Raw genomic sequence first — 18,865 nt, forward strand, 5'->3', positions numbered from 1 at the left:
AAAAAAAAAAAAAAAAAACTTCTTACAATACAGACACCTTAAATATACTCGTTTTCTCTCTATTATGGTAACAGTTATTCATAAGGATCTTACAAAAAGATCAGAGTAGCGGGGGGGGTATTTGTTTTGGGTTTTTGAAACTGTAGGAGAAAAATGTTTGATGTATTTGGAATCTTTGGTCCTAAATATCTTCTCTTTAAAATACTAGATTGCCTGTCTGTTAATATTTACCAGAACACTTACTTTCAGTAGGGAAACCAAATGTAATGAGAAAAAGAATTTGAACTGCTAAAATGTGCTTTATTCCTTGATTTGAAACTGATCAAATTTTGAGAATATTGGTCAATAATAAATTGGCAGTCATTGACTGTTGCTTATAAGTGATTCCTAAAAGAAAGCTGACGTTCTTCTGATTGAGAACTTTCTTCTGTAGCATAATCGTTAGTTCATGTTCATGTCACAGAAATACACCTTTAAAATAATTCTGCTCTTTATCAAATAACAGCACAAGCTTTTACATTGCATAGCAGCATGCTTGGTAAAAGGTTAGTCCGTGGTATGATTTGCAGAAGCAATATGCCTACGGTGGTAGCTAACCAGTGTGTGGTATTGGCCACGCTTACTGTAAACGAAGGCAGTAATTCTGTAATGTTTCCCGCAGGAGCTTGAGAGCAAGGTTTATTTCCTTCTTGTCCCTCCCCCTCACCCCCGAGGGAAAGGGGAACAGTTTGTCCCTGCTACAAGCTGTACAGTTTGCCCTCCTGTAGCATTGCGTTGCCACCCGCCCTGCCGATTTCTCCCCACAGTTCTGTGATGCACCTGCGGAGGCTTCTCTGGCCAAGTAGGATTGGAAGAAAATGCTGCTTCTCACTCCTGAAGAGAGAAGTAGGCAGTAACTTCAAATATAAGCTTCCCTCCTCAGGTTTGTAGGACAGTAATCATTTCCTGTGAGATCTTAATGGATATAATGCGTATTAAAAGCACATGTATGTATTTGTATGTATGTGTACRTATACATACTTAATTAAAAAAAAAAAACCAAAAACCTTTGATTAGAGACCAGTATTTTAATAAATGCTGTCATACAGTACATTTTGATTGGGGTAAGTGAAATGATTCCCAAATGGATCTAATAGCAATTGCAACTCTAAAACACCCTTGTCGGCAAACATGGCATATTTCATGGTTACCCCCTGAGGACTCCTAAGTTTTTGTCAGAAGCTACCAGTCTATCTCATCAGCCTATGCAAGTTCAGCAGAACAGGCACGGCACAGAAATGTGCGGATCTTTATGGTAAATCTTCTCGTGCTAATAGTGGTCCCTCTTCCCTTGCACTGCTTGTTTGGTTGGTTGCTTTGAACCTAAAGGGGGATGAGGGCTACCAAACTGAATCTAAGTTTAGAGCAGCTTTGACATGCCTCTGTGCGTCTCTAGAGTGCACCCAAAGGGACTTGGGGGTTACTGTCTTTGGAATCCCTTTTTGGCAGTCCTCTTCTGTGTTTCTATAGAAAACTCTAGGATAAATTGACAGTTACAATGTTGGAATATTGGTGACACTTCAGGGTGTAGCTTCTTTGCTTAAAGTTTAGAATATTTGACAGATTGAAGTTTCTGCTGTCAATTTTGGCCTGTAGCTGAATCTATCTCTTTTTTAAGAATCACTGCAAACAGTGGTTTCATTAAATACCTGTTGAATGCTTTAAAAATGTACAGGCTGGGAATGAATTTATCACCATAGTTTATGCTGCTCCACTGAATTATATTTGCAGTATGGGAAAGTTACTTGGAAGACAAGCAAGTTYCTGTGTAAATTTTTCTGCTTGTTTTATAGACTTGTTTTTAGACTTTGTTTTATAGACCTCTTTACAGACTTTTCTACTTGTATTCCTACTGATTATTGGTATGATTCTCAATTAGAAAAGTTTTTAGGCTCTAACTTGATACCAGAGCCATTATTCAAGCATGGAATTATTTATTTTGTGAATCTCTCAAAGTGCACTAAAATTTTACTTGGTAATAAGCATGTTTAGGGACATGAGCCAAATCAAATTTTAATCATTCTCTTTTAATTTAGGTACACTCTGAAATCTGTGAAAGATCAGCATTAAAGCTGACAGTTTTGTTTGACTTGACTTCTTGATTCATTGCTATTTTATATTACAAGACATTTGCCAACGTGAGTTACGCTTGTATTCTGGTATGTTGCTTCTCCTCAAAAAGTATAAATGCTGCCAGTCACTTTCACAGGGTAAGAGTTGGCCTAAAACATTGAGACTGTCGAGAGAGCTCTTGAAGTATTCGGTTGAAGAGGAGTAGTAACCCATAATTAGAATTAAAGATACACTGATACTGCATCAAAAGAGTCAAAGATGGAGCCTTCTTGTGTCAAGGAATGGAAATTAATGTTGTGTATTGCTTTTTCTGAAATGTTCCTAGGTGCTACAATTTGTGTCATCATTGACAAAGCTGGCTTTACCTCCAAACCTTCAGTAGAAGGTGCTCATGCAGCAGAGAAGAGTCAAATTTGGTGGAATAGTTTAGTCTGGTTGGAGACGATCAAAATAAATTTGGTCTTGGCTTATATGATTTTCCTGAGAGGTTTCTGAATTTGCAGATTTAGCCTGGAGGAAGTAAGGCACAAAGGATATTTATTGCTTAATCTAGGGCGATCTATCAGGGCTGGATTTGTTGTTTGCTTCTGTTTTGGAGAAGTAACGCTTAACAGCGGAAGTATCTTGTTGCAAATAGGCCTCTGTAATATTTCTAAAGGGAGAAGACACCATTCAGAATTGGAGCTCCTAAATTTTGTTTTACTGAAAGAGTTGTTAGCAGATATATTGCAAAGCCATAAGCTGTGCCCCATGACTATTAAATGTGAAGGTGACTGCCATCCAGTGTGGCCTAAAAGAGTGAGAATGCCAGTGGGTGCTAGTTAGCTCTGGTTCTGTAAGTGATACTGATTAGTGGTAGTGTGTTTTCTCTCCAGAAAACRTACCGGGCTGTTCTAAATGGATTTACTTTGAAAAGACTGTGACTGGTTAATACAGAATCATTGGTCTGTCACTGCAATTTTATCCTCACCATCAACAGCAAAATTGCATTGTCTTCTTACCATCTTATCTCACGTTGTGTTATTATATAGTAATTTGTTATATATCTTCTTGAAGAATGTAAGTTGTCACGCTTAGGCTCTGTCTGTAAGAGTACACTAAACGTTGTGGTGATGTAGCCCAGCTTAGCAGCAGTACAGAGAATATAGTGTGTGGAAGTCTGAATATAAAACCAAGTAATGATACTAAAGAAGTTAGATCATCTGCATTTTGTATTTTCAAGATTAATGTGTGCCAGGTCATTATTTTACTTTTCCCTTATTGCARTACTGTGTCAAGAACTTAGTTAATTGACTAAATACATGTTTTCCAAGTTAAAAACACATCTCTGGTGGCTAAGGTTATATAGTGGTCTTAGCTTGAAGTTAGCAGGCCATGATGATCTGATATATTCCTTAGATACAGTAGATGCTTTAAAAATCATCTCTTTAGTAGATGCTCTGTGAGCCAGTGAGATGAAATGAGTTTGGGGGATTTTTTTGTTTGTTTGTTTTTTAGACCTAGCTTAATGTTTGCCTAGACCTAGCTTAATGTTTGCCTAGACTTGATATTAAATTATATTAAAAATCAATTCCCTCTAGCCTTGCCTACTGTGGACAACAATTGAATATATCATAAATAGTACAGAGAACTGCATGCCTTGCTGTTCTGTTATCTGTTCACATCAGGAAAAAGATGCTTAGTTTAAAAAACTTTTTTTTCCCATAGTATCTGTTTGTTTCAGAATCTTTGTCCTTGCTTGTGCTATACTATATTGACTGATACATTGCCCTCGGAGTGTAGACTGGGTGGTTGATTACATCACTCCTCTACTGGGTACAAGAACTACAGTTTCCTCCATTATTGGGAATGATGTCTTTAGTATATACCTGTCTTTATATTTTAAAAATGTATTGCTGAAAGAGAGGAATCCAGGCAGCTGCTAGTATAATATGAGGTCTGTACATAATTTGAAATTCTGATATTTCCTAGCTCCGTGTCCACATGAGTTCTCAAGGTCCCTCTCRGTCAAGTGGAAAAGAGAAGGCTATTATCAAAAAGAGCGAATATTTGGGGGGAAATAGTTGTTTTGTTTCTGTCATTCCAAGGCCAAGAAATGACAAGTGAAATGGGTTTTAGAAGTCTTCAGGCTGCTGGCATCTTTTTTGAGTGTCCAAGCTATTGATGATGATTTGCAGAAAAGCTACCCAGAATATATGCAGGTTTCTATATATCCAGGCTTTTACACAACCCTACAGCTAGCATCTTGGAAGACAAAAGTAGAAAGCTGTCCAGCTGGGAAGCTGACAAATTGCAGGTTTAAATAGTTTAATCTCTTTATCAATATACTTCACCGCTTTGATCTAGGTGCTTGAAGAAATGTCTGGTAACTTACCAATTCATACAATCCATTTYTCCTTCTAACCCAGTGAAACCATCGCAAATGTCATTAAAATAGTGGAGCAGCAAGGGACAGATGCATGGTGGACTCTTCCTATTGAACAGCTACTATCAAAAGAGGCTGTAGCAAAGGTAATTTTTTTTACTTCAAATACAGAATGAGGTGGTTCAGTGATGGGAAGTAGTATAAAACCTTCACATATTCTTGCAACACTTTTCAACCTTCTACATTTATGAGAAGGTATCCTGTGAAGGGAATGTTCAAAAAGTAAGAGCTGAGTATGACAAAATACACACAATCAGATTTGTGCCATTAATTCAGGGCATAAATTCTCTATTTTCCTCCTTTTAGTCCAGGAGGAAACTCACATCCTACTTAACCAAGTTATAAGCCCARTTATGTATTAAGTCTTTTTTTTGTCATTAGAACAAGACTTTTTTTGTTCTTCGTACCTTCTGTTGTTCCATTAATAGTTAGGTTCTTAAGCTTACAAAAAAACCCATAGTGTTACTCTAGCATCTGAGTTTTTTAGGTAATTTTTCTTTGTTCTGTTTCTTTGTCACTATTAATCTGAAAACTGTTGTGAATAATTATTTAAGTTATTTTGTGTTCACTTGCAACATTGCTAGCAGAACTTGTACAAAACTGGTCCAGAAATCAAGTCTGCTTTATTTTTAGCTTTGAAAAGCATTAATGATATGGAGTATGCTATTTGCATTATTTAATAATTGTTTTTCCAATAGGCTGGTGGTCATGATATTTCAGATTATGTAAAGGGACAGGATGTCCTAGACATCTGGTTTGATAGTGGAACTTCCTGGGCCCATGTTTTGGAAGGTATGGAATTAATATGTTCATAATTTTTCTGTAACAGTTGGGGAACCAAATATAACTATTTCATATGATGCTGTTGGTATCAGCAAAACTGAGTTGGATTATRCCAGCAGCAAACTGGTGGTCAATTATTGTAAAGATGCTTTTGCTTGTAAGGAATAAGGTTTAACGTTGGCAAACACATTTTCAGTAAGTTGAGATTTTTCTAATACCCTTACCTGACTGACCATGTGGCATGCCTTTTATCTCCTATCAGAACATGCTTGTTTTTTCCTGTAGAATTTTTATGACACAAATGGCCAAGGCCTTTCACTGCTACCTGATAGACCTTAAATGATTTTTAGTTAACAAATTTCAGTTTGCACTAGTGCATGCTATTTGAAACGGGACAAAATTGAGATTGGCTGCTGAATTTCAAAAAGTTTAAGCATTTTTAACGGAGTATGTGTACATTAGTACTTTTTTCACTTCTGGTTACTTTCAGTAAGTAAAGCAGTTTGTTGTGGTTTAAAATGTTTGTACTTGCTATGTATTATTTATAGCATGTACTACCAGCAGTTGTTGTTATGCAAATCTGCGGTAAAACGTGAGCATTATGATAGAAAAATCATTACTAATTTGTATTCAATTCATATATATATATATATACACACACACATACACACACACACACATATACACACACATATGTACATATGTGTGTATATATACGTGTGTGTGTATATATACACACACAAATACTGTTTGCCTGGAGATTAATTCAAAGTCAGGAGTCCTTTCTAAAGGAGGAGTCCTGTCTGGTGCATCAAGTCTGTTGGACTTTAAACCCTCAGCACACAATTGTGTGATAACAATCTTGTTGAATTATAAAACACGTTAGTACCAGAGGTTTTATTTCCTAGCAACATGGTCAGGCAACAGTACCATCAGCAAACATTTTCTAAAGGACCTTTACATACACTAAAGTTCATTCTCTTTAAAAAGGTTTCTGGTTTGGTTTGGTTTTTGAAAGGTTTTGTAGTAATGGTATTTTACATGCACAAGTACATGCTTGCATTCTTAAGGGCTTAACATCTCAGCATTTCTATAAAAAACTATTTCTAGTCCTGTATAGAAGAAAGACAACATGTTTAATAAGCAGTAGCAGAATCAAGACCCTTGATTCCCTGTTAACTTGTCTCTGGCTCCCATATGGTTTCTGTGACGTTTGTTAAGTGTTGGGTCTTTCATAGCAGAAACTTCCTCTTTTGTTGAACCATTAAAAATGCCCCTTTCCCTCTTCCCGGCCAGTCACCTGTTTTCATGAAACTTGCTGGAATTTGGTGTGTTTAAGACTTCTTATCTTGCTCTCCGGCTTGACTGGATCGGCCCAGTAGGTTCAAAAGTTGGGGAGGGACACAACTAACAGGCAGTGTGATCTCAAAAGCCTCTTTATCTTCAGAAACTAGGCTAAAGTTGCGTTGCCTTTTGTTCTGTGTAATTGAGGCTCCCATTTGCTGCCAGAAGTGGAAGTACAGAGTCCGATCCAGATGAAGTGACTGGTTTAACTTACCGTTTTTGAAAAATGCTCTTTGCAAGAGCTGTTGAACGAATAGTTTCATCTTGTGTTTCAAAGTATACACCAGCTTTTAAACTTGATACAGAGCTTCTTTCTACATAAACAATAATAATTGGCAGCGTTTACTAACATAGTGAATGATGGGCTTGCTTTCCAAAGTGCTCCTGTGGGAGGAGGAGCATGGAAAAATCCCAAATTGCTTAGAGAATGTCACAACAGAAAGAACAACTCCCCGTGGCTTAAACTCCTGAAATCATACTGGCCTCTGGGAGCTGACATGCTACCTGTAAAGTGTGATCTATTACATTTGTAGAAGATGATCAGTGATAACAGAAGTTACTGCTTACCCTCTGATTAGAGAGTCATGTATGGTAGCAGTTCTTATAAAGGTCAGTAGCACATGAGTTAATTTCAGAGGACTTAATTTTAGAGCATTTAATAGGTTGCTAAAACTGGGAGACTAATGTACATAATTGTTGCAGTCTACTGGGAATTCAAGTTATTGAAAATTATAAGGCAACGAATTTTCTATTAGTAACCAACAGGAAAAAACACTGTTACTGATTTTCTTACCAATTCCAGTCTTGCAAAAATAAGCAGTTTTCTTCAACAGCTGTGTGACCAGTCCTGGGGAGCTTGGACCTGAGCTTTCACTGGACTTGAACTAGCTATGTCAGAGCAAAACAGTTATTAAATGAGATGCAACAGTTTTTAAACTCATTATTTTAGCTAATGGCCATGCATATCATATATATGAAATATGGCAAGTTGGAAAGGGGAAGGGAAGAGGAGAGATCCTGCAGTGTAAGGTTTTCAGACGGGTTAAAGAATTGCTCCAGAACAGCAGTCCGAAGGGTCTAAGTAATAGGTTGCAGGGGAGCAGTAGTATTTCTAGGGCTGCCCTGTTGCTTTTGCCACCAGAGACAGTGCAAAGTTCTAATGGAAGTGACTTGAAGTTGCCTGTTGCATTAACTTAGCATTTGCTTCCCTTTTCCAGTCTAGAGGTATCAAAGGTATTGATTCTGGCTAAACAACAAATTACCCAGACTCAAAATTAACATGCCATTATATGTCAGCATTGTGACAGGAAGGTGCTACTTGCACATTAAGATGGAAGATTTAATTACCATAGTCACAAAACCAAAAATCCATAATTATAATTAGGTTGTGTGCAAAATAAACGTTAAACTGCTTGCACCATTGYGAGCAAACCCACATCTGCTTATTGCAATGTGCTCAAGAAAAAACAACACTACTAAAATATTTCTGGTGATACTATTTACTTCACTAATGCTCTGTATGCATAGCACTAACTTCACTGAAGAGTTTTGTGTTGTGCAGTCTAATCCTGTCTCTTTCTTGCTGCAGATGCCTCAAATATTTTTGAAAAGAAGCTTTTTCCACTTTCTTTTTATAAAGTGTTAAAATGTGTAATATCTGAATGCTTCATACAATAATAGATTCATTTTTACAGTACCACTGTGAGACAGTGTTAACCTGCTACCTACAAACTGTGTAGTAAAGGCAAAATTTGGTTCTAAAGCATCTGCCAATTTTGAATACACAATTTTGTGATTCCTAGGACTCTGTTATTAATATTTTCTTCAAAGTTCAGTTCAGTTTGTGTTCAGCTCTATCTGCAATAAGTGTTTGATAGAACTGCAGATCCAGACCCTCAGGTCAGACACATAGAAAAAAATAAAAGTTGTGAAAATTTGGATTGAAATGACTTGCAGATCATCATGTGGGCTTTCCCAGGTGCAGCAGGGCTAAACTCTGGTTCCTTAGACTGTATTCAGTTGCTTTAACTATCAGCCCATGCTCGCTGCAGACAGTGTCTTGCTATATTCATTTATTTTCTAAATTCTGCTGTAAATGAGTTGTCATAGACAAATTTCCTTCAGTGCATAGCCCTGATTGATATCTAAAAGGTATGTACTGTATTTTCAACAGCCATGTAACTAAAAACTGTTTCATAATTCAGACAGGAGGGTGATGGATTAAGGGTGGACAAATAACTGCAAAAGTTCATAAATGCAAAGTTGAGTGCTTGGCCTTGTATTTCTAATGCTTTTGTAATGCATATTTATGAAGGATTATAAATAATATACAAATTTTAGAGTAAGTGCTTTTATTTAATTTAAATAACTGAAACATAATTATTGTTTCTTGGGAAATGACTTGGAGAAAATAACACACACTGAATACTTTGGACACATTTTTCATCATCTCTGCCCTAATATCTCTAATTAGTGGAAGTCTTCCAAAACCCTACAGAAAACAGCATGCTAACTCCAGATTGCAGTGGCAGACTTCCTTTAGTGTGGCTGGTTCCATATCGTTTCCCAATAATTAGAAATACACCTTGTCTTCTCAAACAGTCTTACAGCAAGATGCAAGAGCTGCATCATTCTCCAGAGCAATTCAGTTAACCAGAGTCCCCTATGGGACGGAGCACAGGTGGTGTTTCACGTGGTGAAAGAGCACCTCTGCCTCAGCAAATTCCAGGCCTGTTCATTTTTGTTAGCATGTTTCTGTATTTAATGACAATATCCATTAATAAATGTTTAAACAGAAACATTCTCCAGACTGATCATTGAGGAACTTCTGTAATAACTTTGTTCCCCTTTGATAGTGCCCATTTCAGTAGCTGTCTTTGGAGAATCCATTTTAGAAAAAACCTTTATCATCTTAAAGTTCTTTTACAAATCTCATTTTCCTCATGGCAGTGTATTGTATACACTATGAACATGAGATTATTATTTTTGAAAATGTTATATAAAAATACACACTCAACTAAGATGTGATCTGCTGTTGGTTTTAAAAAAAAAAAATCAAACAGCGTATAACCCATAGTTCTCTATCACAATGATGGTAGTTTTCAGCATCATAATTCTTTCCCTATCTTATTAGATAATATTTAACTGTATGATTGTAATTATTTTACAATGGGCCTATCTATGTGCTTAAACTTTTGTGCTGACTGAGAGACTTAAATTTATCTTAGCTGATTCATTCCTGGCATTAAAATACAATACGTTTAATCTAAAAGTCAAAGTCTGTAAGATCAAAGATACAGAATCTTGAAATCCAAACCAGAAGGATCATAAATTTTAATACTCTTTAATGACCTATGTACTATAACTCAATGTAAAGTAAACAACTGAAAAGTCTCTTCTGGGTTGTTAAACATATTCTTCCATTTATGAAGAAATATGCACAGTGTTCTAATTAATTTATATATAAACCACTGCAATTTCAATAAAACTGAGGTAGGAGAGCTACCTGTAAACTTAAAAAGCAGGTTTTGTTTATGCAATGACCATGCTATATTTTACAGAGATAAAATGTTTAGGTCTTCACTTAACATATATGTTATATCAGGCAGCCTGTCAGACATACTAGTTCCTGCCAGAATACACCTATTCAATTTGCTATTTGTCATCAGTTGTTTGTTCAAATTCTTTATTTGTCTAGATTTAGCCTTCTTATTTTAAGGTTTTTTTTCTAGTTGCCAGAAGTTGCARCAATTGTCACTTCTGTGAAAAGTTCACTTCTATTAAAAAAAAAAAAAAGTATCTAGTAAACTGGCAGTAAATAAAAAATGTGTTGATGCTGTTGGTTTTTACAGGTTTCCCACTGTTATTTTCTTCCTCACCACAAGTATTCTTTTTTTTTTTTGTCTTATCTTCACAAGTATTTTTGCAGTCTGATTCAAAGACTGATTCCTCTTTATTCTGCTTTTAAAAATCAAGCCCTTTTGTAGATTTTCTTGAAGGAATAAACAAGTGTGCTAAAAACCGTAACATCCGCTCACACTTTTTTTTTTTCTTTCCTTCCCCCTGTGCTAGCAGTAACTGCCTGGCCTTGACCTTTGTAATGTTGAACTTCATTTTATTGCAGGATGGATCTAAATATCGAAACTTCCATTAAGTTAAACAAATAAATCAAGTATGTCAGCAGCAGAAAGAAGCATTGTCTCAGGGGTCCTAGGAAGAGCATAAAAGGAGCTATTAGATAAAACTGGGCAGAGGAACTTTTGTCTGAATATCTGGAAAATTACCCCACCAACTTTTAGAGTCAATACTAAATTCCTACCCCTGCCACCTTCCCAATGTCCATATAATTTCGCAGACTTTGTGGGTTTAGTGACTTGCATATTCTGCTGTACTCTGCGTTACTCTCTTCTTGCTCTGATGCTGACCTGCCTGGGATTTTTTTAGGTCTAGGAGGGACTTGTTGAGTCAACAGGTCTTGCACCTTTCTGTACAGTGATTGCACTCCACTCCTGTAAAGCCGTGAAGGCTTCGCTGCCCTTTTTCAGTCCCGTGGGAAGGCTGGGTTTGCTCCTCTGCTTTGGCTGTGCAGTCAGCTAATAGCCAGTCTGTGTGTCTCCTAGCCCATTTATTTTGATGCCAGCAGTGTGCCTTAGCTCAAACTGTTCTTTTCTAGTATCCCTATCTTGGGGTACTTATAGAGAACAGTTAAAGTCTCACTCAGCTTTCATGGGGATAAGCTAAACCAGCCAGGCACCTCCAGACTCCTCTCTTGCACAACAGGCTTTGTCTCCCCCGCTGCCTTAACCCTTTCCTGAAAATGTTGATCATCCTGGAACACTAGTGACCAGGAACGTAAATGCTATTTCAGGTGAGCTCTGGGCGCTGCTGCGCTGCTGAAGCTTACTGGTCTTACCTGGAAATACCTGAGGTGTTACAGAGGCTAGTCAGTCATGTTACATCTGTCCCTTGCACCCGGAGCCATTCCCCATTGATGAAGTCTCAGTTTGTAGCATAAATTCTTACTAATTCCTAAGCATGTGATCTTGTCTTGAATCCTTCAGTTTGATTATGAGTATTTGGAAAGTACTTTTAGAACCTCATCGGAAGTGCTCTGAGTGTCATAGCATCTGTTTTCATAATTAATTCCTTAGGGGGAAGGCAAGCTTAATGAAATTAAACTAAGTTAATGCTTAACTTCGAAAGCTTAAAGTTAAGCTAAGTTAAATTTAAGAGTTCAGTGAGTCTTGGGTTTTAATTATTTAAATTTTGTGATACTAATGGATCATTTGTATCATGTTGAAGAAATCATACATTTCTCATAAAAGCAACTCATCTACTGGATTTAAAGAGTTAAATCAGTGGTCCTAATCACTTTCAGAGATTTTTTTTTGTGTATATTAATTACTTGATCTAATATAGGCTGATATTAAAAATATATATATAGACACAAATCTTCTGTTTTTAAAGATGCAGAGCAAAGAGCAGATTTATACCTTGAAGGAAAAGACCAGCTGGGAGGATGGTTTCAGTCCTCTCTGTTAACTAGTGTGGCGACAAGGAAAAAAGCACCATATAAGTAAGTGCATGAGTTGAAAGAACATCACTTGTTCATTTTTTTTTGAATAATGGGGTTTTTGTAATATGGACAGTAGTGTATAAACAAGGGAAATCAAGCCATTACTGAATGTCTGATTTGTTTTTGCATTTTCAGTATAAAGTTTATTTTCAGAATGATTTTTTTTACAGGTTATATTGTAATGGATTTATTTATTGCTTAAAAAAAAATTGTCCATGTGAATTTTAAAAGCTGTTTCCTTTCTCAGTTATTCAGGTTATACCCCATTACATTATCAGATACAGATCTGTTCTTTTGCCATCCCTCACACCCCCATAATCAAAGCCTTTTGAAATGTAGTCTGAAAAATCACTTAAGAGCTTTGACAGATGTGAAGTGAACATTAGGCTGTAATGAGGTCAGGATCACTGTGTGCATGTTTTATGCTGGAGCTGTGACGTACTGTCTGTCCCCTTGAAGATAAAAAGCATAGAGAAGGGAAATGTGAGCCAGTTGCAAGGGGGCTATGCAGTTTTAGGAAATGTAGTGGCTTAAAGAAAAAAATAATACTGTAGTCTTTAATTCATCTGAAATATATGTGCCTTAGATATCTGTAAACATTGTGTTGGTCACACAGAAAAATGAAACGAGTAAAATATATTAAAGATGTATATGCTACTCAGGTGGTTGTACAGCATAGGGTTGGTTGAGTTCCACAGACAAAGCCCCAGGCTTACCAAAGTAGTGGATTTGCATGTGTTTTGATGTATGAGTATCTTCTTTAGAAATGTATTTTTAACAGTAGATTTTTTGCTGGGTTTTGTTTTCACTAAAACCTTTTCTCTAGGACTCTGGTAGTCCATGGATTTACTCTTGGTGAAAAAGGGGAAAAGATGTCTAAATCTATTGGCAATGTGGTTGACCCTGATGTGGTAATCAATGGAGGAGAAGTAAGTCAAAATGCTGAGTGTCTTAGAATTGCTGGTTACAATTTTTCCTTGCCTCTGTCTTGTGGCATGTTTTTCTCTATATTGCTGCCTTGTAGCAGAATTCTAGAAAGCTTTTCTAATGACTTTGGGTATATTGCAATTCTGTTTAGCTGGATTAAAAACTTCGAGTTGTTTTACTTTAGCTGTATTGCTGAAAAAGACTTTGTTCTGTGCTGAGAGAAAAGAAATTAAATTATATAGAAGATGTAGAATGGTATTCTTTATTTGGGAACACTGTTGATGGAATGATTGGGGTGGGGAAAGAATTATCCTATGCCTTCAAACAATGTCTTGAAACCTGTGGGCCTTGCAGGATAGCGGTCAGGACAGTGGTTGCGCACCAGCAGTCTGACTGCTCTCAGTCAGGGCTGTTTATCGACTCTGGGAACTTCTGATTTTATTCTGTAGTCAGGGAGGTTGCACTCAAAGTGGTACTCTGAATCCCCCCCTCCTCCTTCCCCCCTCGCTGATACCCTTTCTGAGGCTACCAAACGGTTTTATGTGACTATCTAGACAAAAGAATGTCTACAATGCCTTATTAACCTGATTCAATAAAACACAAAATAGTTTCTGTTCTTTCAAAAATGAGAGAAGCCATTTTCAGAGCTGACAATGGAGTGGAAAACAATCTGAAGCCCACCCCCAAAAATGTCTTCAGATATTAACATTAATGTTAAGTATGAAAAGGATTCAAGACTGTTAGATGGGTTTAACTTGATTTTCCTGAGTTCTAGCATTGCGTGTATGCAGACTGCTGCGAGGATATATTGTAGTCTGGGCTCAACAGTAAATCTTGCTAAAAGAGGGGTGAAGGCCTCCAGATACAATGGCCTCGTGGTCACAGTTACAAATAATGTTAACAACCTGGAATTGCTTTGTTCTCTAAAGCTGCAGGAGCCCCGTCAGGTTTGGTAGTGTGCTTTCCTTTCTCTACGTAGGATCACACCAAGGATCCTCCATACGGTGCTGATGTTCTCCGCTGGTGGGTAGCAGAATCGAATGTTTTTACTGAGGTGCTGATTGGACCTGTTGTACTTAATGCTGCAAGAGATGATATCAACAAGGTAAGAATCAAATACACTGATGCTCTTCATTCTAATGACAGGTCCTCTTTATATTTGGGTTTGTGTTGGCTGAGTAGAAGTCATGGCATAGCGCTTTACTCTTTAAACTAGAAGAGCTTTTCCAAACTCAGCTACTACTGCTTTTTACACCTGTGGATGAAATAGCAGTATGTACTAAGGAAAAGAATGTGGCCTGCAGCATGCTTAAATAATGCCCGCAGTCTGTTCTTTGTTCTTCTGTAGGTCTTTGTGGCATACATTCTGCGTGGTATTTTGTAATTATTCAARCAATCAATTCGAAAAACAACCACATTTAGTTAATTCATGGTAGAATGGTATCATCTTGTGATTCATCTGAAGCGCAAAACTTTACATTTAACTCATCTGGTTTATTTCTAGCTTCGGAATACGCTACGCTTTATACTGGGAAATATGGATGGCTTCAATCCAGAAACTGATTCCGTTCCCGCTTCAGAGATGTACATAATAGATCAATACATGCTACATTTATTGCAAGATTACGGCAGCAAGGTAAATTGTATTAATTTTCACTGGATATACTCTCCAGGTGAAAAGCTTTAAGTCTGCGTGTTGTATTATTTTAAAGAAGAAACTTTGACATGTGGGCTATTCTAATAGTTCAGACAGAGTAAGTTTTGGTGTTTTTTTTTCCTGTGCTGCAAAAAAAATTGATGCATGTTTTCATTTATACCTTTGATAAGAAAAAGGTGACTTAAAGCTTAACAATATTCATTTGAGTTGTTTAAAGGCTGTTGAGGCTTTTTTAGACTTCCATTTAAATAACAAACAAACAACAACTTCCTCTGAATATCTAAATGCTAAATTTCCCCTCTGGCATAGGTATGCAACTTTCATTGGAACTATCAGAATAAAAAGTATGTATCAAATAGGCAAATTATGACCACTGAGGTTTCTTTGATACAACGTGTCCTCCTTTAAACCCATTTCAGCTCTTGAGAGGAAGTCTTTGGTTTTAATATGCTCAACTTGTTTTTGACATGACCTGTCTTTTCTCCATCTCCCCTGTGTCCCTTTCCCCCAGGCCTCTAATTAGAAATTTTTAGAATTAATACCTAGAGTAGGATCTAAAGAATCAAAAACTGCTAGAGCTTTGGAAATCTTCTATATTCCACAGAATTTAGCAGTTTATATCACTCAGAACCATTCTGCTGAGTGGATATAGTTTCTGTGATTCCCCCTCTCCTCTACCCCTCCATATTTGAATTGAAATGATTTGCTTGTTCTGATTAACTAAATTAACACTTTTCCCCTCCAACAACCATTAAAGAAAAGATTATCCCAGACTTCCTGTCACTCAGCACAGTTCGTGTAAGTTCAGGTTCATCAGGAGTTGTTGTTGTATCCAGTGTGATCAAAATTGGTACTTAACTCTCTCTGCTCCCTATCCCAGGTTACCGAAGCATACAAAGAATATGATTATAGCAAAGTTGTTCGATTATTGCAAGCATTCTGTTCCAGAAATTTGTCTAACTTTTATTTCAGCATAATCAAAGACAGGTAAGTTCATTCCTGCTGCCTTTAAGTCATCATGGAAATGGGAAAAAAGCAAGTTAATCACTTTGAAATGCTGGTAATAACACTTCAGGCAAATGTTGAGTGAATACAAGTACCTTTGAGAATGTCTAACAACTATATGTTGTGCTTTAGTGAACTAAAGCACACAGATGAAAGCTTAGCTGCTTTCAGCTATCAGAATATTTTTGTCATCAGTGTGCTAGTATATTCTCTCCAGTAGGGGTGCTGAATCCTTTTGAAAGGTAGTCAAGCATTGTACACCCTTAAAACTAAATGAAGTTGTAAAGATAGATTCTTGAATCTGTATTTCTACCTATAAATGTGTACATTTGTGAGTTTGGGGGGTAGGGGGAAGGGCTGCAGCACTCATCTGGGCAACCTGAAGTCTTACTGGTCTAAAAAACAGATGAAGAATCCTAAAGGCATGACTTTTTAAGCAAAGATGTAGTCTGATAGCTTAGCAACCTTTGAAAGGGCTATTTTATGGGGGAAAGAGGGGACAGAGTTGCATAACTTTTGGTTTCCAGACTGAAAATAAAGGGGGGAAAAAAAGCCCAAATACTATATTTAATAGATGAACTAGAATAAAGAGTTAACCGAGCTGCAGGCTCACCTTCCTGAGGAAAGATTCCCTTCTACACAAATGAAGCAAATTAAAATGCATTGTACAAAAGCTCCTTCCTGTAACAAAATGTGACTGTGTATGTAAATGCTCCTGTACCCATACCACTGTGCTTTCCAACGGAGGGTAATTAGGAAAAGCTTTTTCTTATAAAAGCCTGATCTGTTTGCCTTTCTACTTTACATGAAAGGTAGTACTGGCAGCCTTGAAAGTATGGCCCTTCAGTAATAACACTAACATGGCAATACTAAGAGAATACTTTACAACTTTCATCTCTATCTCGCAGGCTCTATTGTGAAGAGGAGAAAGATCCTAAACGTCGTTCATGTCAAACTGTGCTAGCAGAGGCTTTGGACATAGTAGTCCGATCATTTGCACCGATTCTTCCTCACTTGGCAGAGGAGGTTTTCCAGCACCTTCCTTATAAAAAGGGTAAAGCGCGTATAGTTTCTAAGGACTTGTGATACTGTTTAATTGCACAGTTAAAAAGAATGCAAATACAGAGCTACACCATGCTTTATTTTTCATTTAATAAGCACTTGACTAGAAAGGCACTACATTCAAAATGCCTTTGTTTACTTTGCTTTCAAGACTCAGAAGGTGTGTTTCGTAGTGGCTGGATTAAAGCAAGCTCAGGATGGAAGAAACCTGGGACTGAGGAAGCAGTAGAAGGTGCATGTGCAATAAGAGACTCTTTCCTTGGGTCCATCTCTGGCAAGAATGCCTTGGAATATGAAGTTGTCATTGTCATTGAGCCTGGACTGCTATTTGAATTAATGGAGGTAAAAGATGCAACTAAGAACACTACTGTGGGAAAATATATTAACTTCTATAAACACACTTCTGCTCCTGTAGAYGGCTTTGCTTGTCAGAAAATGAGTGTTCTAGTGCCACCAGCAGTGTTCTCCCTAAAGTAATTGTTTTCTTGATGTGTCAAGGTAACTTGAAAACATCTATCTGAACAGGGGAGCCTTAGACACTGAAATTCAAGGCTGTAGGGGTAGAGGGGCTTCCTGGTAGGAATAATGAATTTGGACTCTTGGTTCAAATCCACGTTGATTCACTATCAAAGAAACTAGTTGGTTTGTAGGAACCACTGGTATTAGTCTTAGCATTTAATAATTTTAAAGAACAGATAATCTTAGAGCTTGTATGGTAGATCTCAGTTTTGATGCCAGATTTAAACATATATACACACACCCCATATATATGGTGTGTATGTGCATGTGTTATAAATATATTTAAATAAATATTTACATATATAAAAATAATATATATTTATAATATTTATATATAAATATAAACTTCTGCTCTCCGTGACAAGTTTTATTCCACTGGTGGCAATAGAACATCTGGAAGTGTGGCTTTGAAAGCTGTTGCAGACACACATACAGCATAAATCTAATTTTTGCTTTAACCTTTGCTAGCAGGAGGCTGCACTTTAAAAGATGCTTAGGAACCAAAACAGGTTGCAAGTCTGAAAGTTAATGCTCTTCCCTAGGTACTGCAGGCTGAGGAATCTTCTAGTGTATCACAGCTGAATGAAATAATGATGGCTTCCCAGACAACTCTGCTGAGTGAGTTTCCTAAAGAAACACCTGCAGATGCAAACATCATCAGTGGGACTTTTTTGATTAACTTAGAAGGTAAGAGAACTATTCCAGACTTGCTTTTCTGCCAAGCAGTATCTGGTGCTTTTCTGCACTGCAACACACTTTGTTATTCACCTCATATGTAGAGTTGGGCTTCCCTTTTTATAAATAGGGGTATGCTACTATACCTACACCTAGATGTTCTCAATAGTAATGCTTTCCTTAACAGGTGGTGATATTCGTGAAGAATCATCATATAAAGTTATAGTTCTACCAACTGCCAAAGCAAAATGCCCTCGCTGCAGGAGATACACTTCTAATTCCCCAAGCACTCCCTGCCCACGGTGCATGAAAGTCATTGCTGGAAAAGGGAGTGTTTGAAGATTACATATGACCAGCTTGTGCATAGACATAATGTAGATAACTCCATTGGAATAAGAGTACTGAAATGTGTGAGGGGTGGTTAACCAAAAGGTCTGTTTATTGAAGACTGCAGAGCCAGATGTTTAAAGCCCAGCCTGAGCAGAATTATATTGTTAATGGGGGGAGCCTTCTGTATTATACCAAATTGTGTATATCACTTTTAAGCTTAATTAAAAAGGCTGTTCAAAATAAGACAGATTTGTTTTAGTAACCTGTGTTCATGATATCTTACTGTGGAATTTCATTTAAGTGAAAGTGAGTTTATTACATTTCTGTAGTGGCATTAAGTAGTTTTATATAGTCCCAAGGGATCAGTCCTCTATGCTGGAGTCCCTCCCTTATGAAACAGTACAAAAGAGAGAAAAACAAAAAGGCCAACATCATCCCCTAAAAAGGGAAA

General features: G+C 37.1%; 1 protein-coding gene across 2 annotated transcripts in view; it reads left to right on the forward strand.

The window, feature by feature from the left end:
- Nucleotides 1-18,657, forward strand: part of IARS2 (isoleucyl-tRNA synthetase 2, mitochondrial) — a 31,452-nt gene extending 12,795 nt beyond the window's left edge. For both annotated transcript variants that reach the window (XM_026066573.1, XM_026066574.1), the window contains 11 exons: nt 4,521-4,623; nt 5,236-5,329; nt 12,131-12,239; nt 13,066-13,168; nt 14,146-14,271; nt 14,671-14,802; nt 15,704-15,810; nt 16,737-16,882; nt 17,042-17,232; nt 17,952-18,096; nt 18,272-18,657. In XM_026066573.1, the coding sequence (XP_025922358.1) occupies nt 4,521-4,623; nt 5,236-5,329; nt 12,131-12,239; nt 13,066-13,168; nt 14,146-14,271; nt 14,671-14,802; nt 15,704-15,810; nt 16,737-16,882; nt 17,042-17,232; nt 17,952-18,096; nt 18,272-18,423 (1,408 nt within the window). In that variant the 3' untranslated portion in view covers nt 18,424-18,657. The remainder of the gene's footprint in view (nt 1-4,520; nt 4,624-5,235; nt 5,330-12,130; nt 12,240-13,065; nt 13,169-14,145; nt 14,272-14,670; nt 14,803-15,703; nt 15,811-16,736; nt 16,883-17,041; nt 17,233-17,951; nt 18,097-18,271) is intronic.
- The last annotated feature ends 208 nt before the right edge of the window (nt 18,658-18,865 follow it).

The sequence above is a fragment of the Apteryx rowi genome, unplaced genomic scaffold (genome assembly GCF_003343035.1).
Source record: "Apteryx rowi isolate R43461 unplaced genomic scaffold, aptRow1 scaffold_243, whole genome shotgun sequence".
NCBI classification, from domain to species: domain Eukaryota; kingdom Metazoa; phylum Chordata; class Aves; order Apterygiformes; family Apterygidae; genus Apteryx; species Apteryx rowi.